Raw genomic sequence first — 23,693 nt, forward strand, 5'->3', positions numbered from 1 at the left:
CTGCGAAGACACTGGCCATTTCCCTGTGACGTCACACAGTGCTGCCAATGTAAACAAACAATGGGAATACCACAGCAAGATATAGCGACATTAGCTCGGATTCAAACTCGGATTTCAGCGACTTAAGCGATTCAACAGATTACGCATGTATTGAAACAGATGGTTGGAGTATGAAAGTATTGAAGAAGAAACTGAAGCTATTGAGCGAATAGCTATTGACGCTATTCATAGCCATAGCATGGCCGAATAGCTGCGTTAGCATCGCCGGTAAAATGTGCGGACCAAACCATCAGGACTTTCGCATCTTTTGACACTGGAGCAACTTAAATCCGTCGATTGGTAAGTGTTTTTTTCGGATTAAATGTGGGTGGAAGGAAACGTAATATAGTTGCAAATGAATCTACAGGTTATCCATACATCTCTCTTCTATGTCTGCTTTAGCACCGCCAGTAGATAGCATGTTAGCATCGATTAGCATAGCATGTTAGCATCGATTAGCTGGCAGTCAACATCAACAAAACTCACCTTTGTGATTTCGTTGACTATTGTTGCAAATGCATTTGCAGGTTATCCATACATCTCTGTGCCATGTCTGCCTTAACATCGCCGGTCAAATGTGGAGACACTCCAGCACATTCAATGGGGGTCTGGCGGCAGACACTTTGGCATCTTCGGGCCAGTGGTGCAACTTGAATCCCTCCCTGTTAGTGTTGTTACACCCTCCGACAACACACCGTCGAGGCATGATGTCTCCAAGGTTCCAAAAAATAGTCCAAAAAACGGAAAATAACAGAGCTGAGACCCGGTGTTTGTAATGTGTTGAAAATGAAAATGGTGGGTGTGTTACCTCGGCGATGTCACATTCTGACGTCATCGCCACCAGAGCAATAAACAGAAAGGCGTTTAATTCGCCAAAATTCACCCATTTAGAGTTCGGAAATCGGTTAAAAAAAACTTATGGTCTTTTTTCTGCACCATCAAGGTATATATTGACGCTTACATAGGTCTGCTGATAATGTTCCCCTTTAACTAGGTTTTCAAAAGTTAGCCTCCCATCCACTTTTCCCAAAATTGCCATTTTCCCCATTTTTGCCCTTAAACCACAGCATGATCACGTTCACAGGATGTAGCCTTCCAAGTTTCCAGTGTTCTGACTTTAGCTGTCAAACACTACACGTTTGAACACATTTGGGGGGAGTTCCTAAAACTTACTTTTTCGAACACAAGCTTTTGTGGTGCATTTGTGTGGTGAAGCACACAGTGGAACTATCTTGCAGTGTTTTACTCAGTCGCAGTCTTTAAACTATGCAGTTCAATATTTTCTACAAACTACTTTTCAATATGCAAAACTAAGAAGTGCATAGACTCTTTTAAACGTATTCCGACGACCTCAGCTGATTACTACTCTGAGACTTTCGTTGGAGAAATGTGGAATATAAAAGGAGGCAGTACACAAGTGGAACAAAGGTGAATTACATCAAATATTCACTATTTACTTTATTACATGCTGTAAAAATAGAGACACTACACTTGGGTTGAGGCTAGTAATTACACAAACGAACTGACGTGTTAGTGCTGTCGCAGTGAAATAAACACTTGCATTTACGCTGAAATGGACTATAAGGACTCGCCTGACCCTAATTATTTCCTTATTTACTGAAAGGACAACTTTCTGACTGTTGGACACTGGACGAAAGCCTGACATTTTTTGTAATCAATTCGGTACACTTCAACAAAAAAAAAAACATCTCTTTTATCGTTTGTTACTTTAAGTTTACTTATGTTTTAATTAAATAACCTATTATTGTCTGCTATTTAATAGTATCAATGTACAGAGTTGTACTAAAGCATTTACATACTGATTTGTATAAACTACTCTGAACTGTAAAATGTGGTGGAAACATACCACATAGGTCTACAGGAACCTGTAGTTCCTTGAACTAAAGTTTCCAGGAACTTAAAGTTCCTTAACTATTGACCATCGGCCCAGGCCTACAATTGTATTAACTTTGTGTAATGCCTCTGCACATCAAATTTTTTGCCAGTTCAGGCTTAGATATCTCAAAATCTATCTAATGACCCGCAAAAACCCTGTTAAATAAGTCTTACTTTTCTACCCGGTTGAACTCCAGGGGTGTCTGCATCCAAAATGAAGCCCGTAAAAGCCTTGTTGGTGGGACATTTTGGGTCCGAATCAGTGCGGGCCAGGAGGAAGTACCTGTTATTTGAAGGTAACATTAACTACATAAACAACATGGCACTGTACAATGCACACACACCCACCAGTTAGCTTTGCCGCCATTGGTGATCCACATCTTCTGGCCGTTGACCACGTACTCGTCACCCTTCTTGACGGCCCGCGTCTTGACGCCCGCCACGTCGGAGCCGGCGCCTGGCTCTGTCACGCAGTACGCCTGCAGAACAAAAAAATCTTAAAGTGAAAACCACTCTACACGCTTCCATCCACCAGCTTTGACCATGCATTAAATTGATCGTTCTGGAGCCACAAATCATTCATCTTGCACTTCGTCCTCTTGTGCAAGTAATTTGACTTTGCTGTGAGCTTTCGTTACATTTTCTCTGTTGCCAAGCTCAGCTCAGGGTTTCCCGCAGCGCTTTGTTGTTAAGGTGGCTGCCTTAAAAACAACAACCTTAAAGAGGTCAAGCTAAAGTTTTAACAAGCTGCTCCGCTCAGTTCTGCCCCGGTCAGTACTCCCTGCAGCACCCACCGTTGTCCCACCCACAAAACCATTTGATTGGTTCCACGCAGAGCGGTGACAGCCAATCAGCAGTGCGTATTCAGAGAGCATGTAGTCAGTGCTCGAGCAGGCAGAGAGTACAGACGGTGGAGAGAGCAGAAAGGTGTTTAGCAGGCGAGCATAATGCAGCGGACTCTCCCCAAATTATAATAAACACTTCCGAGTCAACTACTAGTAACATCACTATAATCCCATTTACGTTGTAGAAGTATAAGCGGTAGCTCAGCTCGCTCGAAGTCCTTGAGGTGAAGGCTAATTAATGTTTAGCGTAACCTTAGCTCATTTTGCAGTGTGTGTGTGTGTGTGTGTTACGGACAGCAAAGCCCTGTCTGTCAGAGAAAGACAAGCATTATTGACCCACAATGAAAAAGCTATTTCACTTTACCTTTTTCTGTGTTGAAGCAGCAAAAATGGGCATTATGTCAAATGAAGAGTTTCTGTCTCTTGATAGTTAATCTAAAAATATAAGTACATCATAAAGCCTACATGAACTCCACGGTGTTCAGGGATGAATAGTCTCTCCTATTGCTATTGTACTATTTTTTCAGCTATAGTTATATTAATCATTAGTAATGTAGCAGCCTAGTTTTACATAATTAAGGGAACTACAGGCTTCCCAAATGCTGTAATAAATTAAGCATGATGAGGACTTGAAACTGTTTAATGTTGCACTTTTTATATGTAGAAGAAAGGTTTGGCCATTTTATTTAATCAAAGCAACAACTTCCATCCATCCATTTTCTACCGCTTATTCCCTTTGGGGTTGCGGGGGCGCTGGTGCCTATCTCAGTTACAATCGGGCGGAAGGCGGTGTACACCCTGGACAAGTCGCCACCTCATCGCAGGGCCAACACAGATAGACAGGCGACATTCACACACTAGGACCAATTTAGGCAGTTTAATGTGGATTAATGTGGGCAGAATTATTATAGTGTTCCCAATGTTAAATGGATAAAGCCATTGTTTACAAATTTGGTAAATAACCAAAAAAATTATATTTTGTTGTTTTCTTACTCTACCGAAAATTAACTGAACCGTGACCTCTAAACTGAGGTACGTACCGAACCAAAATGTTTGTGTACCGTTACACCCCTACACATTATTATGCCTATTTTTTTTGTGATGCCCCGCTGGATGCATTAAACAATGTAACAAGGTTTTCCAAAATAAAATCAACTCAAGCTATGGAAAAAATGCCAACACGGCACTGACATATTTACTATTGAAGTCACAAAGTGCATTATTTTTTTTAAACATGCCTCAAAACAGCAGCTTGGAATTTGGGACATGCTCTCCCTGGGAATGCATGGGGAGGTTGAGGTGGGCGGGGTGTGTATATTGTAGCTTCCAGGAAGAGTTAGTGCTGCAAGGAGTTTTGTTGTGTTTATGTTGGGTTATGGTGCGGATGTTCTCCGGAAAAGTGTTTGTCATTCTTGTTTGGTGTGGGTTCACAGTGTGGCGCATATTTGTAACAGTGTTAAAATTGTTTATACGGCCAACCTCGGTGTGACCTGTACGGCTGTTGACCACATATGCCCTGCATTTACTTGTGTGTTTGTGTGTGAAAAGCAGTAGATATGTGATTGGGCCGGCATGCAAAGACAGTGCCTTAAAAGGTTTATTGGCGCTCTGTACTTCTACCTACGTCAGTGTACCACTCCGTACAGCGGCAGTTTAAAAAAGTCATACATTTTACTTTTTTGAAACAGATACAGATAATTTCCGATATTACATATATCAGCAGTCGGATAATAACGGACATCTCTATTTAAAAGTGTCATTCAAGACATTGCCTTTACATTTAAACCTTACAAGGGGATGTGTGGTTGGAAACTTCAGGTGAAATCGAAAGTCAAATCGCATCTCGGAATAAAAAAAGGACTTACACACATAAGAGGCTCCTCTGTCATTCTTCCAAGATATTTCTTCTTCTGTTCCTCGTTGCCAGCAATAATCACAGGCATTTGCTGTAGAGGCATTTAAACAAATTGTTACAGCAAAACACACATGAAGATGTTTTATAAACTCACGCCCAAAGAGTTGGCCTCGATGGCGGTTTGCACTCCAGTGCAGCCGTAGGCCAGCTCCTCTGTGATAAGGCAGTTGTCGAAGATGGACAAGCCCATGCCCCCTGAAAAGACACCACAGAAGATTAAAAAGATATGTCAGGAAAGGTGATTTTAACTCCACATAATGTGAAATTATTTAAAAAAAAATTCACCATAGTCCTCTGCAATGTGGCTGTTCATCAGTCCAAGCTCCCACGCTTTCTTGATGATTGGCATTGGATACTGTGGAAAGGTTCAATTGTTGTACTATAAGCCAGTGCCAATTGAAGATCAATTAAAACAAATCACCACCCTATCTTGGCAATAACCAACCTCTCCATTTTTGTCATAATCTGCAGCATAAGGGATGATTTCTTCTCGTGCAAACTTGCGCGCCAGCTGCTGGAACTCTCGTTGTTGTTCCGTAAACTCTGTGGAACAAAAAGAAGACTTAAATGACAACGTTTTAAAAACTGAACAAAACAAGCCATACCTAGTACAGCTGCTGGTGGAAATCACACATGGAAACCTTAAGAGAAAGTGATTGCAGCTATTTGGGATACAACACTTCTCAGACAGCAAGATAACTTTTGAATGTCGATGTCAGCTGTGGTTTTAGTTTGCGAAAAACGTTGTCCATTTGTCAAAGGAGAGACAACAAGAATGCGAGCTCCGTGGATGTGATTAAAAAAAGGTAGCGTGTACTTTGTATTACCTGGCCGTTGATGGAAAACTACAGAAAACAATCGAATGCATTTGAACTGGCAAAGCAGACTGTATCAGTTATAGTCCGCCATGTATGTTGCAGACTCGTCGTCTAGGTCCAGAGTATATAAAGTCACCAAAAAGGAATGGACAATGAAGGTGAAGGCAGAAGAGTGAGGAGTGTCCTCACCAGATGTTTAGATCCCTAGTTTGATTGATGCAAAATGTTCTATGTCACATTGTTTACGTGTCTAATAAAGATTTGACTAATTTATGATTGCTCAGGTGTGATTCACTACAATAAAGCTCCACCGCACACTGGATGCCGGTTCATTGAAATACCACAACAATGGATACTGTTCAGATAAGTTACATTTAGGAACTTGCACACAAAGCAATACTAGAGGTGACTACGACATGCACATTTTCCGCGCATGCGTACTAGGTCGTGTTGCGCTGGTGGACAGAGAGGAGCGGTGGTCTTAAACGGTAGCATTGTTGTATGTGGACACTTTGATTGAAGCTTTTATTAGTAGATTGCACAGTACAGTACATACTGTATTCCGTACAACTGACCACTAAATGGTTAGGGTTGTCCACGTTGATTAATTCATGGTACAAATATATACTATCAGCATAATACAGTTATCACAAAAGTTAATCATCAGATTATATACATTGAATTATTTACATTATTTACAATACGGGGGGTGGGACGGCTGAGGGGGGTTAAGTTGGGTTGCTATCAGCATACTTCGGTCATTTAATAATAATATCATCTGAGAAATGGACATTTAAACAGTGTAGGTCTGACTTGGTAGGATATGTACAGCGAGTGGTGACCATAGTGAGCTCAGAAGCATAAGAACAAGTATATATATTTGATTATTTACAATCCGCGGAGGTGGGATGTGGTGGAGGGAGGGGATTAGTCTAGGCTTGGAGGTGTCCTTTTAGTGCAGTTTTGAAGGATGATAGTGATACCCTTTTATTTTACACTTGTTGGGAGTGCATTCCACTTTGATGTGGCATAGAAAGACAATGAGTTAAGACCTTTGTTAGATCGGAATCTGGGTTTAACATGGTTTGTGGAGCTCTCCCCTGGTGTTGTGGTTATGGCGGTCATTTACATTATGGAAGTAGTTTGACATGTACTTCTGTATCAGAGAGGTGTAGCGGATTTTATAGACTAGGCTCAGTGCAAGTTGTTTTATTCTGTCCTCTAACCTGAGCCAGCCCACTTTGGAGAAGTGGGTTGGAGTGAGATGTGATCTGGGGTGGAGGTCTAGAAGTAACCCGACTAGCTTGTTCTGGGACGTTTGGAGTCGTGATTTGAGGGTTTTGGAGGTGCTGGGGTACCGTAAAATGGCTGAGTGAGAGTTCCCGCTAGAATCTTCATGGGGCTTTTGTTGACCAGAGAGGTCATCCTGTAGAGAAATCAGGTTCATTGGGTGACCTTTTTGATTACCGGATAAGGTTAGCTGTGATTTAGCCTTGATAACTTTATCCGGCTTGGGCAGGACACTTCACCATTCCCCCCGATGCCGCTCACACTGGTGAATGAATGATAGGTGGTGGTCGGAGGGGCCGTGGGCGCAAACTGGCAGCCACGCTTCCGTCAGTCTACCCCGGGGCAGCTGTGGCTACAGATGTAGCTTACCACCACCAGGTGTGAATGAATGTGGGTTCCAACTTCTCTGTGAGCGCTTTGAGTATCTAATAATAGAAAAGCGCGATATACTGTAAATCTAATCCATTGTTATTATTATCATTATTATAAACGGGGCCTAAATTGGCAATGTGAACGTGAGTGTGAATGTTGTCTGTCTGTGTCGGCCCTGTGATGAGGTGGCGACTTGTCCAGGGTGTACGCCGCCTTCAGCCCGCATGCAGCTGGGATAGGCTCCCGCACCCCTCACGACCCCGAAAGGGACAAGCGGTAGAAAATGGATTGCCTTGTAAATCTATTATTCGGGGTTTACAATGGAAAATTGCTATTTTTAAAAAGGCGGATATGATAGCATAGTAAATAAACAAGATTTGTACAATACCTACCAAACGAGAAACCGTTTGCCGCCGAGTGATCCGTGGAGGTTTTGACGCTGGCGGCCGCCGCGCCGGAGCTCTGCAGCCGGACACCACAGCGCGCGCTGGCCCGGAGTACCTGGTACCGAGAGATGGGGGGGGACCATGTCACACATTTTCACGCAATATAACCAAGTATTATTACTTTGGTTTGGATGTGATATCAACTTTGAGGTTCGTGCAACAAACGCTGTCAAGTGTTTTTTTTAACACGTTAAACCAGACCTGGGCAAATTAAGACCCGGGGGCCACATGTGGCCTGTTGAGCTTTTCAATCCGGCCTGCTGGACCTTCTCAAATAATTTTTTTAGATCTTTAAGATGGAAAGTGTAGCTGCCATTATGATAGATAGATAGAATGGATAGGATAGATAGATAGAACTTTATTGATTCCTTCAGGTGAGTTCCTTCCGGAAAATTAAAATTCCAGCAGCAGTGTACAGAGTTGAGATCAATTTAAAAAAGAGTAAAGAGTAAATAATGGGGGTTTAAAAGGAAACAAAATAGAGAAATATTACAAAAAGAATAAAAACAATGGGAATAACAATATAACAGTAAAATAAGAATATAACAAGACAAAGTAGGCAGTAGTGACCATGTTATGAAAACGTGCAGTGATGTTTTCTAATGACCGTAAGTCTTCAACTATACTAAGTATTTTAATGGTTGGAATCTGAGTTTATGTATGATATACCAGTTACTATGGTCATCTAATTAGTTACTGTGGTCATCTAATTAGTAATTATGGTCATCTAATTAGTTACTATGGTCATCTAATTAGTTACTATGGTCATCTACGTCACAGCAGCTCAAACAAGGTACCAAGCAGAGTGGGCGGGGAGCGTTTCCACAAACGCGGACGGAGATTTTTACAAAAAAGTTCTAAAGCTTAGCAAAATATAACATTGGTTCTCAAATGGGGGTACGTGTACCCCTGGGGGTACTTTAAGGTATGCCAAGGGGTACGTGAGATTTTTTAAATATTCTAAAAATAGCAACAATTCAAAAATCCTTTATAAATATATTTATTGTATAATACTTCAACAAAATATGAATGTAAGTTCATAAAGTGTGAAAAGAAATGCAACAATGCAATATTCAGGGTTGACAGCTAGATTTTTTGTGGACATGTTGCATAAATATTGTTAAACATGTCTTTTTTTGTGAAGAAATGTTTAGAATTAAGTTCGTGAATCCAGATGGATCTCTATTACAATCCCCAAAGAGGGCACTTTAAGTTGATGATTACTTCTATGTGGAGAAATCTTTATTTATAACGGAATCATTTGTTTATTTTTCAACAAGTTTTTAGTTGTTTTTAAACTTTTTTTTTCAAATAGTTGTGAAGTGAAGTGAATTAGATTTATATAGCGTTTTTTTCTCTAGTGACTCAAAGCGCTTTACATAGTGACACCCAATATCTAAGTTACATTTAAACCAGTGTGGGTGGCACTGGGAGCAGGTGGGTAAAGTGTCTTGCCCAAGGACACAACGGCAGTGACTAGGTTGGCAGAAGCGGGAATCGAACCTGCAACCCTCAAGTTGCTGGCACGGCCACTCTACCAACCGCTAAATAGTTCAAGAAATGAGCAATATTTTGCACTGTTATACAATTTAATAAATCAGAAACTGATGACATAGTGCTGTATTTTACTTCTTTATCTCTTTTTGCCCCCCGCGACCCCAAAGGGAATAAGCGGTAGTAAATGGATGGATGGATCTCTTTTTTTCAACCAAATATGCTTTGCTCTGATTAGAGAGTACTTGAATCAAAAACATTTTCACAGGGGTACATCACTGAAAAAAGGTTGAGAACCACTGATCTGATTAGTTACTACGGTCATCTAATTAGTTACTACGGTCATCTAATTAGTTACTACGGTCATCTAATTAGTTACTACGGTCATCTAATTAGTTACTACGGTCATCTAATTAGTTACTATGCTCATCTAATTAGTTACTATGGTCATCTAATTAGTTACTATGCTCATCTAATTAGTTACTATGCTCATCTAATTAGTTACTATGCTCATCTAATTAATTACTATAGTCATCTAATTAGTTACTATGGTCATCTAATTAGTTACTATGGTCATCTAATTAGTTACTATGCTCATCTAATTAGTTACTATGCTCATCTAATTAGTTACTAAGGTCATCTACGTCACAGCAGCTCAGACAAGGTACCAAGCAGTGTGGGCGGGAAGCGTTTCCACAGACACGGAAGGAGATTTTCACAACAAAGTTCTAAAGCTTAGTGATATATAGAATATAATAGAATATAATAGAAAGTACTTTATTGATCCCTGGGGGATAATTCAGCAAATAGCCGACATATTTTAGATTGTAGTTGGGTTTATTGTGTACCCTTCACATTCATATTTCACTGTTTGTTGCGTTTGACTTGATTGTAAAATATGTCGATCGAAAAGGGTGTGACAGTCATATTTTGTAAATATTCTGTGTTTTATCGTTCATAGAAAAATGTAAAAATTCAAATTCTGTTGTCCTCAGCCTTCCCGGTAAGGTTTATTCAGGTGTACTGGAGAGGAGACTACGCCGGATAGTCCAACCTCGGATTCAGGAGGAACAGTGTGGTTTTCGTCCTGGTCGTGGAACTGTGGACCAGGTGCATAGGAGTTGGCCCAACCAGTCTACATGTGCTTTGCGGACTTGGAGAAGGCACTAGACCGTGTCCCTCGGGAAGTCCTGTGGGGAGTGCTCAGAGAGTATGGGGTATCGGACTGTCTTATTGTGGTGGTCCACTCCCTGTATGATCAGTGTCAGAGCTTGGTCCGCATTGCTGGCAGTAAGTCGGACACATTTCCAGTGAGGGTTGGACTCCGCCAAGGCTGTCCTTTGTCACCGATTCTGTTCATAACTTCTATGGACAGAATTTCTAGGCGCAGTCAAGGCGCTGAGGGGTTCCGGTTTGGTGGGTGCAGGATTAGGTCTCTGCTTTTTGCAGATGATGTGGTCCTGATGGTTTCATCTGGCCGGGATCTTCAGCTCTCACTGGATCGGTTCGCAGCCGAGTGTGAAGCGACCGGAATGAGAATCAGCACCTCCAAGTCCGAGTCCATGGTTCTCGCCCGGAAAAGGGTGGAGTGCCATCTCCGGGTTGGGGAGGAGACCCTGCCCCAAGTGGAGGAGTTCAAGTACCTAGGAGTCTTGTTCACGAGTGAGGGAAGAGTGGATGGTGAGATCGACAGGCGGATCGGTGCGGCGTCTTCAGTAATGCGGACGTTGTACCGATCCGTTGTGGTGAAGAAGGAGCTGAGCCGGAAGGCGAAGCTCTCAATTTACCGGTTGAGCTACGTTCCCATCCTCACCTATGGTCATGAGCTTTGGGTCATGACCGAAAGGATAAGATCACGGGTACAAGCGGCCCAAATGAGTTTCCTCCGCCGGGGGGTGGGTCTCTCCCTTAGAGATAGGGTGAGAAGCTCTGCCATCCGGGAGGAGCTTACATATGTATATATGTAAGTGTGTAGAAAATGGATGGATATATATAGATAATATATAGCATCTACGCAGCAACCACTGAACTGAATTATATTATATATATTATTGTATTATATATTGTAAATATATATTGTATATGTATAGGGGTGGGACCTAATAAGTTTACTTCTTCCCACTCCCTTTTGAGCCAATCTTGACATCTCCAAAAGATTAGTCACATGTAATGTTTTCAACGTAGGTGTAAAAATAATGTATTTATAAATTTATTTTGTATTTTATGTCATGCTCTTGTTTTGTTTGCATGGCTCAAAATAAAACATTCATTCAAAGTAAATCCGCTGCTCCTTCACACGAGATGAGCCAGATGAGGTGGTTCGGGCCCCTTGTCAGGATGCCACCCGAACGCCTCCCTAGGGAGGTGTTTAGGGCACGTCCAACCGGTAGGAGGGCATGGGGAAGACCCAGGACACATTGGGAAGACTATATCTCCCGGCTGGCCTGGGAACGCCTCGGGATCCCCCGGGAAGAGCTAAACGAAGTGGCTGGGGAGAGGGAAGTCTGGGCTTCCCTGCTTAGGCTGCTGCCCCCGCGACCCGACCTCGTATAAGCGGAAGAAGATGGATGTTTACGACGGTCTGTCATAACGTTTTTAGCATTCAAGGTTTTGTATCAGTGTACCTAAAAAAATAGATATAACGGCCCCCTGACACATTTTGTTCTCTAAACGTGGCCCCAGAGTCAAAATAATCACCCAGGCCTGCGTTAAACAATCAAGCTAATGTTAGCAAGTGACCGACTAAGCTAGTACAACTGGGAGTCGAAGCCCACAAATTGGAATTATCCACCTTTAATCGACAGAAAGGGACTAAACTATGTGAGCTACACGAGGTTTGAGTGGGGGAAAAACACGCAAGACACATACCTTATTCCACAACATTGTTCAACTTCGGCGAGACGACAACACTGGAGCAGTTGCCTTTACCCCACTTCAATATGACCGCCAAAGCAGCCAATCACAGCAGTGCGTTCAGTCACGTGGCCGCCATGGCAGCCAATCGCAACAGTGTGTTCAGTCACATGACCTCCGTCGGCGCTTTAAGGCGCGACCTCTGCCCTACTTTGTTACCTAAGTTCGTGTTTCATGCCTTCAAGTGTTTGTTTTAAAGCTTTACTTGATTCCGTCAAACTGGATGCGAGTAAACGATGAACAGATTATGTAAAACAGTAAGACGATTGCGTTATTACTGCATCAATGTACCGCTCAAATGCAACTCAATTAATGCTTATAATTTGATTGATGCCCTGTGATGAGGCGACGACCCCAAAGGGAATATGCGGTAGAATGGATGGATTTGATTGATACTTTTGTTAGTAAATTGCACGGTTCAGTACATTTTCCATACAATTGACCACTAAATGGTAACACCCAAATAAGTTTTCCAACTTGTTTAAGTCGGGGTCCACGTTAATCAATTCATGGTAAATTCCATGATTAAATGATCAATGATTAAATTCTATCCATCCATATAAAGTCAAAATTAAGTTTGATTCTGAGTCACGTGTCTTAATTACGTGACGTACCAACATCTAGTCACTACTACAATGTAGTGCAAATATGTCAATCAATCAATCAATCAATGTTTGTTTATATCGCCCTAAGTTACAAGTGTCTCAAAGGGCTGCACAAGCAACAACGACATCCTCGGTTCAGAGCCCACATAAGGGCAAGGAAAAACTCACAACCCAGTGGGATGTCAAAGTGAATGACTATGAGAAACCTTGGAGAGGACAGGGCCCTGCGGTGAGGTTGCGACTTGTCCAGGCTGTACCCCGCCCTCCGTCCGATTGCAGCTGAGATAGGCATCAGCGAACGCCGCAACCCCAAATGGAATAAGCGGTAGAAAATGGATGGATTGATGGATTGTGAAAGTCCAGTCCATAGTGGATATAACATAATAGTGAGAGTCCAGTCCATAGTGGATCTAAGATAATATTGTAAAAGTCCAGTCCATAGTGGATCTAACATAATAGTGAGAGTCCAGTCCATAGTGGATCTAACATAATAGTGAGAGTCCAGTCCATAGTGGATCTAACAAAATAGTGAGAATCCAGTCCATAGTGGATCTAACATAATAGTGAGAGTCCAGTCCATAGTGGATCTAACATAATAGTGAGAGTCCAGTCCATAGTGGATCTAACATAACAGTGAGAGTCCAGTCCATAGTGGATCCAACATAATAGTGAGAGTCCAGTCCATAGTGGATCTAACATAATAGTAAGAGTCCAGTCCATAGTGGATCTAACATAATAGTGAGAGTCCAGTCCATAGTGGGGCCAGCAGAGGATCATTCCGAGCAGAGACGGGTCAGCAGCACAGAGATGTCCCCAATCGATGCACAGGCGAGTGGTCCACCCCAGGGCCCAACTGTGGACAGCCAGCACTTCATCCATGGCCACCAGACCTGTGCCCCCCCCCCTCCAGAAGAGAGAGGGGGGAAGAGAAAAGAAACGGCAGATCAACTGGTCTAAAATGGGGGTCTATTTAAAGGCTAGAGTATACAAATGAGTTTTAAGGTGAGACTTAAATGCTTCTACTGAGGTGGCATCTCGAAGTTTTACCGGGAGGGCATTCCAGAGTACTGGAGCCCGAACGGAAAACGCTCTATAGCCCGCAGACTTTTTTTGGGCTTTAGAAATCACTAATAAGCCGGAGTCTTTTGAACGCAGATTTCTTGCCGGGACATATGGTACAATACAATTGGCAAGATAGGATGGAGCTAGACCGTGTAGTATTTTATACGTAAGTAGTAAAACCTTAAAGTCACATCTTAAGTGCACAGGAAGCCAGTGCAGGTGAGCCAGTATAGGTATATATGTATGTATGTATGTATATAAAGGTATATACAGTATAGGTATATATGTATGTATATATGTATATAAAGGTATATACAGTATAGGTATATATATATGTATATATGTATATAAAGGTATATACAGTATAGGTATATATGTATGTATATATGTATATAAAAGTATATACAGTATAGGTATATATGTATATAAAGGTATATACGGTATAGGTATATATGTATGTATATATGTATATAAAGGTATATACAGTATAGGTATATATGTATGTATATATGTATATAAAGGTATATACAGTATAGGTATATATGTATGTATATATGTATATAAAAGTATATACAGTATAGGTATATATGTATGTATATATGTATATAAAGGTATATACGGTATAGGTATATATGTATGTATATATGTATATAAAGGTATATACAGTATAGGTATATATGTATGTATATATGTATATAAAGGTATATACAGTATAGGTATATATGTATGTATATATGTATATAAAAGTATATACAGTATAGGTATATATGTATGTATATATGTATATAAAGGTATATACAGTATAGGTATATATGTATGTATATATGTATATAAGGGTATATACAGTATAGGTATATATGTATGTATATATGTATATAAAGGTATATACAGTATAGGTATATATGTATGTATATATGTATATAAAAGTATATACAGTATAGGTATATATGTATGTATATATGTATATAAAGGTATATACAGTATAGGTATATATGTATGTATATATGTATATAAAGGTATATACAGTATAGGTATATATGTATATAAAGGTATATACAGTATAGGTATATATGTATGTATATATGTATATAAAGGTATATACAGTATAGGTATATATGTATGTATATATGTATATAAAGGTATATACAGTATAGGTATATATGTATGTATATATGTATATAAAGGTATATACAGTACAGGCGTAATGTGATCAAATTTTCTTGTTCTTGTCAAAAGTCTAGCAGCCGCATTTTGTACCAACTGTAATCTTTTAATGCTAGACATGGGGAGAGCCGAAAATAATACGTTACAGTAATCAAGACGTGATTAAATATTTAACACATTTGTTTGGTCATCTAACACAGTGGTCCCCAACCTTTTTGTATCCGCGGACCGGTCAACGCTTAATAAAATTATGCCGCGGCCCGGGGGACAATTTTTTTTTTTTGTCATGAAAAAGGGAGGTTTTTGTGGTTGGTGCACTAATTGTAAGTGTATATAGTGTTTTTTATGTTGATTTAATAAAAAAATAAAAAATATATATTTTTTAAATATAAATTAATAAAAAAATGATTCCCGATTGTAGCTGAGATAGGCGCCAGCGCCCCCCGCGACCCCGAAAGGGAATAAGCGGTAGAAAATGGATGGATGGACGATTCTGCGGCCCGGTGGTTGGGGACCACTGATCTAACACAAAGATATGACGCCTTTATTAGGCAAGTATATGTTACTGATCTAAAATGGATTGATTTTTACCACTTTTATGCACATTAGATTTTTCTAGACACATTCCTTGGTGCTAAGAGTTTAGACACATGGTACAGAGCCTCTACATCCATTTTCAACGACTTGTTCAGGGTGTACCCTGCCTTCCGCCCGATTGTAGCTGAGATAGGCGCCAGCGCCCTCCGCGACCCTGGAAGGGAATAAGCGGTAGAAAATGGAAATGTCCTGCACCTTGTTTTTGTTATTCCAAATATTAAAGAGCAGTCACTTGGAATGCCAAGAGTGTTATTTTTGGATTTTAGACCAGGCGTCCATGATGCATTTGCTACCGTGCCATACAGAAACATTAAATACAAAATGAATAAGTGGTAGAAAATGGATGGATATCATAAAGACTGCATTTTCTCCTACTTAACTTTCGCCTGTCCCACTGCATTCAGCAATGAGCTTGTTAATAAAAGTTACCTTTCTTTATTTTTGTTGCAACTTCTTGACATGATACAATGCACATTAATAGCTAATTTCCATCTACAATCTCCAGCAGGTGGAAGGTGTATAACTACCATCAACCTGCTGGGGATCTCATTACAAAGAAACAACCCCAGGGCTCCCACTGACTCAGCTCTATAGTTAAGTTGTATTTTTCATGCATTTATGTGCCACATGTGGAAAGCTGGTCCCCGAAAATCTGATGCAGAAAGATCAGATTTGAAGAGAGTCCAGTACATAGTGGGGCCAGCAGGGGGATCATCTTGAGCGGAGACAGGTCAGCAGGGCTGAGATGTCCCCAACTGATGCACCGAAAAGCGGTCCAGTGTCCCGACTTTGAACAGCTGGTACTTTATCTGTGGTCACCTACTAACCTCTCCACACAGGAGAGGGGGGTGGAGCAGTAAAGAGATAGATCTAAAAGGGGGTCTATTTAAAGGCTAGAGTATATAAATGAGTTTTTAGATGAGACTTAAATGCTTCTACTGAGGTAGCATCTCTGTTACCAGGAGTGCAATCCAGAGTACTGGAGCCCCAATAGAAAATGCTCTAGAGCCCGCAGAATGTTTTTGGGTTATTGGAATCACTAAACCGGAGTTCGTAGAATGGACATTTCTTGCTTGGACATATGGTACAATACAATCAGCAAGATAGGATGGAGCTAAACCCTTCAGTATTTTGTACAATAGTAAAATCCTAGTCGCCTCTTAAGAGCACAGGAAGCCAGTGCAGGCCTAATATGATAAATCTTTATTATTGTCAAAAGTCTAGCAGACACATTTCGTTAACAGGTTAGTGTTTAGATTTCCCCAAAAAAAACATGATTTGCGTTACTTGAGGGCAAAAATCCTTTAGATGTGCTGTGTAAACAAGGACTTGGACAGGTTCCATCGCGTAGAAGCCATTTTCTACTCTTCTCAGTTACCTTTGATGCGTGGATTTGAGTGGTTGGCAATTCTCCTGTCGTATTTAAATGTTGACACTACCACAAAGCAACTATTAGATTGTGCCCATTCATAGAATAACAATTCAATAGTGTAAAAACCAGGCAGATTTGGGAACATTTGGGATTTTATTGACGTATCAAAGAGCTGTAAATCTATTTGCCTTTCTTGGCCTTGATCTTCCTTAGGTAGAACTCAAGTTCTTTGCCCTCCAGGATGTAGCCGTCTGCTCTGCCGCATTGTCCTGGTCTGGAGGCGATGCAAGCTGCAGACAGATGGCATTTTTTAAATTTAGCTTTTAAAGCCCAAGACTCCAGCTTTACAGATGCCACCTGTGCTCTACTAGGAGCGTGTGTTGAAATAATGCCATCCACCCGCACTGGTACTTTGAAATTAAAAGCCGTCAGACTCACCGAGTAGTTTTCCCTGCAGGAACTGCTCCTCCAACAGAGTGCTGATCTTGGCTGTCTTTTTGCGCTCCTCATACTTCTTCTGGGACTTCTTGGACCTCTTCTTGTTCAGGACCTCTTCCTCCTCAGGAGTCTTGAGTCGGAGAAAAACAAAAGATCAGATTAAAGTTAGCATTTAGGCATTACAAATGTAGTTTTTTTTTATCTCTAGCTTGTCTTTCTCAGAGTTTCCATTATCATCGCTTGCATTCAGTAGCAGAACTGGGCAAAGTTATCTTCAAAGAAAGACGCAAAACAGAAAAGCCTCGTCTCAATCCATCCATTTTCAACCGTTTGTTCCTTTTGGGGTCACACGGGGAGCTGGAGCCTATCATCTCATGTCTACTATATTTACAAGTACTTAGCTCAGTGAGCCAATAAAAAAGTTAAACAAGACATTGTCATACCAGTTTGGCTCCTTTTTTGCGTCCCAGAGGAGTGGCGTAGTGAGCCTCATACCACTGTCTGAAGGGAAGGCTGTCGATCAAAATAATACAGTTCTTCACCAAAGTCTTGGTTCTGACCAGCTCGTTATTGGAGGCGTTGTAGACCACGTCAATGATCCTGGTCTTCCGTGTGCAGCCTAAGAACCATACAGGGAGAAAATGGCTTTTTAAAAATGTTACCTGTTTATGGGCGAAGACAACAATAGTGGCGACAAGTTATACTCAGAGTTTCAACTATCAGCACTCGCATTCAGAAGCAGAACTGAACAAATATCATCATAGTGTAGATTCAGAAAAGTTACGACTAAAATGGGACACTTACATTCAGACCCCCATGAGAAGTTACCAACATCCAGCCTCAGAGCGCGGTACTTCTTGTTTCCACCGCGGACTCTCACGGTGTGGATACGTCGAGCCCCGATCTTGAAGAGCAAATATTTTTTGTTAGTGGAATAACAATGTCATTAAAATACGTGTTAAGATTGATTGATGCGTGTCAGTGTAACTATGACAAGGCCTAACATCGGTAGGTCTTTAGCTTTGCGCCAAAACGGAGCAAAAAAGACCAACCTAAGGTCCAATTTTCATCACTCACGCTGCGTCCAGCTTGAAACCCACAAATTGGCGTTTACCTTTGTGTTTGCCGGAGGCCGTCCGAGCTCATACTTCCTCTTCTTGTGGTAGGGTTTACGTTTACCGCCAGTCTTGCGGCGCTTATGCCAGTTGTCCCTTGAAATACCTGAAAGACATAACACTTCATGAAGACTGGCAGACGTGCTCATACAAATACAGTGCAATATATCCGACTAAGCTTGAGCAATCAGTTCTCCAAGGGTGTCTACATTGTTTTTAGACTCGGTATGCAAAAGGTCATCATGTCGCTCAAGCATAGTCAACCTGCACTCTTATGGATTAATTAAAATATGGTGACATGTGCATCTAATGGCCTAGTGGCATAAATTAGACCAGAAATGGTTCACCATCACATATTTGTAGGCCTATTGAAAGCCACTACTAGACAACACGCAGTCTGATAGTTTATATATCAATGATGAAATATTAACATTGCAACACATGCCAATATGGCCGCTTTAGTTTACTAGATTACAATTTTACATTTCCTGCGGAGTTTCTTGTTGTAAATGTCGCGGAATGATGACGCGAGTTGTAGCGGACATATTAGCCCAGCACCACTTACGGCTAAAAGTCGTCTCTTTTCATCGCATAATTACACAGTAATTTGGACATCTGTCTTACTGAAACTTTTGCAATTTGTTCAATTAATAATGGAGAATATAAACAACAATGCTGTTGGTGGAACGCGGTATATTGCAGCTGCCTTTAGCCCCGAAACACAGCCGATATTTGTACTCAAAGCGCTTTGACACTACTTCCACATTTACCCATTCACACACTGATGGAGGGAGCTGCCATGCAAGGCGCCAACCAGCACCCATCAGGAGCAAGGGTGAAGTGTCTTGCTCAGGACACAACTGACGTGATGAGGTTGGTACTAGGTGGGATTTGAACCAGGGACACTCGGGTTGCGCATGGCCACTCTCCCAATGCGCCGCGCCGTCCCTCTTTAACACAGAGCGGTCCAGCGAACATGTTTATCTACATCAACCAGCAAGTTATTGGATGAGAAGATTGCGATATTAAATCGGCTCTTACCGGAGGCTTCAGTGGAATATGGGACCTCCTCCTGTAGCTGTCAAAGAGGCAGCTGTGATCTTGGCTCCTAGGCTTCTCTCAGAGACACTGGCGTTCACCGCAGCCATCCGACTTAAGAGGTATGACTTTAGAATCTAACTAAAATAATATTAACACAATAAGCAGATAAGGGATTTTCCAGAATAATCCTAGTAAACGTGTCTAATTACATCTGAAGCGCTACCACTGCCTCCGCCTGGAGTCGTCTCTTGTTTTTTTCTTTTAGTTGTTCACTTTAACTTTCCTCATCCACAAACCTTTCATCCTCGCTCAAATTAATGGGGAAACTGTCGCTTTATTGGTCCGAATAGCTCTTGCCGCTGGTGGTTATGATAAAAAAAAACATTATGAGGAGCCTTACAACCTGTGACGTCACCCGCACATCGTCTGCTACTTTTGGTACAGGCAAGGCTTTATGATTAGCGACCAAAAGTTGCAAATTTTATCGTAAATGTTCTCTACTGAATCCTTTCAGCAAAAATATGGCAATGTCGCGAAATGATCATGTATGACACATACAATGAACCTGCTATCCTCGTTTAAATAAAATCTCATTTCAGTAGGATTTAAAGGATTCATTAAAATAGTCCACTGTAAGTAGAGACATGTGCGTCTAATGGCCTAGTGGGGCAAATTACACCAAAAATGGTTCACCATCACGTATTTGAAGAATAACCAAAAACTAACAATAGTGCATTGATTACATTAACACTATCATGTTATTTTAAAAACGCAATTGTAGCCACATAATCACGAGTAGCTTACCTGGCTAACAGCTAATGCTAGCAATATTTGACCGGAGCGTCTGTTTTCTTCAGTTAACACATTAGCGGTCGGAACTTAACAATGCTATCCAAAACGTTGGGAATAAAATGCATTTGTCTCTCTCCAAAACCACAATTACGCCGTCTCCGTTGTGCTTCGGCATCTGGCTACATGGACAGCAGGAAGCCATCTTGGCTTGTGTTTCACGCATCCACTGGAAATTACTTCTACTAAAATATCAACAACGGCCCAAAACGCTCAAGTTGAAAAAATCTAAATTCTATAAGTGTTTAGCTTCAAAAATATTGTTGGCCAGTTCGCCATTCCTTCGATTAAACGGCAGATGTAGAAGGATTCACCGCCCGACCAAAGAAGGAAAACACGTACCCATTCTCAGGCGCCGGCTAGAAAGAGGGATCGCAAAGGACCATGGGAAGGTTTGAAGCCGCGTGTTCTCGCGAGAACTCACACCGCAGCGCGATTTGGTGTAGTTTAGTCGTCAAAAATATTTTAGGTCATATTTTCTTTAAAGCTATAATGTGCAGTATCAAGATCTATTATTTCATTTGTTATATTCGAAGTAATATTTTAAAGGTTCATTTTTTTTTTTAAATAATGGGCTTCTAACTGTCTAAAAGCAGGGGTCACTCATCTGCCCGTAAGGACCAGATGAGTCGCCCGCTGGCCTGTTCTAAAAATAGCTCAAATAGCAGCACTTACCAGTGAGCTGCCTCTATTTTTTACATTTTATGTATTTACTAGCAAGCTGGTCTCGCTTTGCTCGACATTTTTATTTCTAAGAGAGACAAAACTCAAATGGAATTTGAAAATCCAAGAAAATATTTTAAAGACTTGGTCTTCACTTGTTTGAATAAATTCATTTATTTTTTTACTTTGCTTCTTATAACTTTCAGAAAGGCAATTTTAAAGAAAAAATACAACCTTAAAAATTATTTTAGGATTTTAAAACACATATACCTTTTTTCCTTTTAAATTCCTTCCTCTTCTTTCCTGACAATTTAAATCAATGTTCAAGTATTTTTTTTTATTGTAAAGAATAGTAAATACATTTGAATTCATTTTTTCATTTTAGCTTCTGTTTTTTCCACGAAGAATATTTGTGAAATATTTCTTCAAACTTATTATGATTAAAATAAAAAATAAAAATGTTCTGGCATATCTAGAAAATCTGTAGAATCAAATTTAAATCTTATTTCAAAGTCTTTTGAATTTCTTTTAAAATTTTTGTTCTGGAAAATCTAGAATAAATAATGATTTGTCTTTGTTAGAAATATAGCTTGGTCCAATTTGTTATATATTCTAACAAAGTGCAGATTGGATTTTAACCTTTTTAAAAAATGTCATCAAAATTATGAAATTAATCTTAATCAGGAAAAATTGCTAATGATGTTCCATAAATAATTGTTTTAATTTTTTCAAAAAGATTGGAATGAGCTAATTTTTCTCTTCATTTTTTTCCGGTTGAATTTTGAATTTTAAAAAGTTGAAATTGAAGATAAATTATGTTTCAAAATGTAATTTCTTGTTTCTTTTAAACCGTTCAATTAAGTGTTTTTTTTCATCATTTATTCTCTACAAAAATCCTTCCGTAAAAGGAAAAAAAATGTAAGACGGAATGACAGACAGAAATACCCATATTTTTTTAATATACATATAGATTTATTTATTAAAGGTAAATTGAGCAAATTGGCTATTTCTGGCAATATATTTAAGTGTGTATCAAACTGGTAGCCCTTCACATGAATCAGTACCCAAGAAGTAGCTCTTGCTTTCAAAAAGGTTGGTGACCCCTGAGCTAAATGTTCATAATTGCAGTTTTTGTTGAATTATTTATCATTAAAAAGCACATAATATTAGAAACACCTCTCAATGTGATGCAATGCAACATTAATATCGCAAAAAAAATATCCATCTGACTTGTTTGCTTTGAGTTCCATCCATCCATCCATCCATCTTCTTCCGCTTATCCGAGGTCGGGTTGCGGGGACAGCAGCCTAAGCAGGGAAGTCCAGACTTTCCTCTCCCCAACCACATCGTCCAGCTCTTCCCGGGGGATCCCGAGGCGTTCCCAGGTCAGCCGGGAGACATAGTCTCCCCAACGTATGCTGGGTCCATCCATCCATTTTCTACCGCTTGTCCCTATTGGGGTCACCGGAGCCTATCTCAGCTGCATTCGGGTGGAAGGCATGGTACACGCTGGACACGACGCCACCCCATCGCAGGGCCAACACAGATAGACAGACAACATTCACACACTAGGGACCATTTAGTGTTGCCAATCAACCTATCCCCAGGTGCATGTCTTTGGAAGTGGGAGGGGCCTATCCCCAGGTGCATGTCTTTGGAGGTGGGAGGAAGCCGGAGTACCCGGAGGGAACCCACGCATTTACGGGGAGAACATGCCAACTCCACACAGAAAAATCCAGAGCGAACCCCAGACCTTCGTATTGTGAGGCAGAGCATGCGGCTCTTTAGCGCCGCCCTAGTGGCTTCGTAGATTATTAAAAGAAAAAAGGATTGAAAACAGAAAAAGATGGAGGAAATTTTTTTGGGGGGTTTTATAATGTTTTTTGTTTGAGGACAAACATGACGCAGACCTTCCCAACTGTTAGAACTACCACTGTTTAATATGTTTGTGTGTATGTTTCACTGATGAGAGTATTTGGTGAACATCGTTTTGTCCTACTAATTACGACGGTTCTTGAACTCACCGTCGTGTGTACCGTGACGCAACAGTGTTTCAATCAATCAATCAATCAATCAATTCTTGGCGTGCAGTGGAAGAGAAGGGTCTGGGGGAAAGCAGTGTCGACAACGCTGTGGATACTTTCCAAATGTTTCAAACCACACGTCTCTCGTCCATTGCTTTCTTTGTATTCACCATTAGAAAATGGTGGTAACAACCACACAAATGGGGCGGCGTAGCTCGGTTGGTAGAGCGGCTGTGCCAGCAACTTGAGAGTTCCAGGTTCGATCCCCGCTTCCGCCATCCTAGTCACTGCCGTTGTGTCCTTGGGCAAGACACTTTACCCAGCTGCTCCCAGTGCCACCCACACTGCTTTAAATGTAACTTAGATATTGGGTGTCACTATGTAAAGCGCTTTGAGTCACTAGAGAAAAGCGCTATATAAATATAATTCACTTCACTTCTTTTGAATGTAAAATCTTCCACTCCTTTGTCTCATTTTGTCCATCAAAAGTTTTATACTGTACGTGAATGCACAAAAGTGCGCTTTGTTGATATTATTGACTTGTTGGAGTGTTAATCAGGCACATTTGGTCAGTGCGGGACTGCAAGCTAATCAATGCTAACATGCTATTTACTTATTGCATCATTATGCCTCATTTAATATCATTGACTTTTTTCCTCTTTGTGTCTAATATAGTTTTGCATGTCTCATGACACATTATCTGTATGTAATATGGGCTGCATTTCAGATAGTTGT

General features: G+C 40.7%; 2 protein-coding genes and 2 non-coding genes across 4 annotated transcripts in view; all 4 read right to left on the reverse strand.

The window, feature by feature from the left end:
* acadm (acyl-CoA dehydrogenase medium chain) overlaps positions 1-12,109 on the reverse strand; it is a 19,626-nt gene extending 7,517 nt beyond the window's left edge. Inside the window, exons 1-8 of the mRNA XM_061919667.1 lie at positions 11,984-12,109; positions 7,568-7,676; positions 5,141-5,238; positions 4,981-5,050; positions 4,790-4,890; positions 4,646-4,726; positions 2,284-2,414; positions 2,110-2,218 (exon numbers count right to left, since the gene is read on the reverse strand). Coding sequence (XP_061775651.1) covers positions 2,110-2,218; positions 2,284-2,414; positions 4,646-4,726; positions 4,790-4,890; positions 4,981-5,050; positions 5,141-5,238; positions 7,568-7,676; positions 11,984-11,998 — 714 coding nt within the window. The 5' untranslated portion in view covers positions 11,999-12,109. The remainder of the gene's footprint in view (positions 1-2,109; positions 2,219-2,283; positions 2,415-4,645; positions 4,727-4,789; positions 4,891-4,980; positions 5,051-5,140; positions 5,239-7,567; positions 7,677-11,983) is intronic.
* Positions 12,110-16,962: 4,853 nt separating this feature from the next.
* LOC133567998 (small ribosomal subunit protein eS8) lies at positions 16,963-20,758 on the reverse strand. The gene is made up of 6 exons (XM_061919668.1): positions 20,614-20,758; positions 18,381-18,487; positions 18,071-18,170; positions 17,710-17,885; positions 17,267-17,396; positions 16,963-17,118 (listed from the first exon to the last, which is right to left on the reverse strand). Exons 1-6 carry the CDS (start codon positions 20,615-20,617, stop codon positions 17,009-17,011), a joined length of 627 nt encoding a protein of 208 aa, XP_061775652.1. The 5' UTR covers positions 20,618-20,758; the 3' UTR covers positions 16,963-17,008.
* LOC133568994 (small nucleolar RNA SNORD38) lies at positions 17,481-17,549 on the reverse strand. Its single transcript, XR_009809726.1, has one exon. It is a non-coding gene; the product is annotated as a small nucleolar RNA SNORD38 (small nucleolar RNA).
* LOC133568995 (small nucleolar RNA SNORD46) lies at positions 18,239-18,346 on the reverse strand. The gene has a single exon (XR_009809727.1). It is a non-coding gene; the product is annotated as a small nucleolar RNA SNORD46 (small nucleolar RNA).
* Positions 20,759-23,693: the final 2,935 nt, after the last annotated feature.

The sequence above is a fragment of the Nerophis ophidion genome, linkage group LG14, assembly GCF_033978795.1.
Source record: "Nerophis ophidion isolate RoL-2023_Sa linkage group LG14, RoL_Noph_v1.0, whole genome shotgun sequence".
NCBI lineage: Eukaryota > Metazoa > Chordata > Actinopteri > Syngnathiformes > Syngnathidae > Nerophis > Nerophis ophidion.

Excerpts from the sequence above, each read along its gene's own strand:
- LOC133567998 (XM_061919668.1), bottom strand. Across the intron at positions 18,171-18,380 it reads GGCCTCCGGCAAACACAAAG|ATCGGGGCTCGACGTATCCA; the intron begins GTAAACGCCAAT and ends TTGCTCTTCAAG. Across the intron at positions 17,397-17,709 it reads GCAAAAAAGGAGCCAAACTG|ACTCCTGAGGAGGAAGAGGT; the intron begins GTATGACAATGT and ends CTCCGACTCAAG.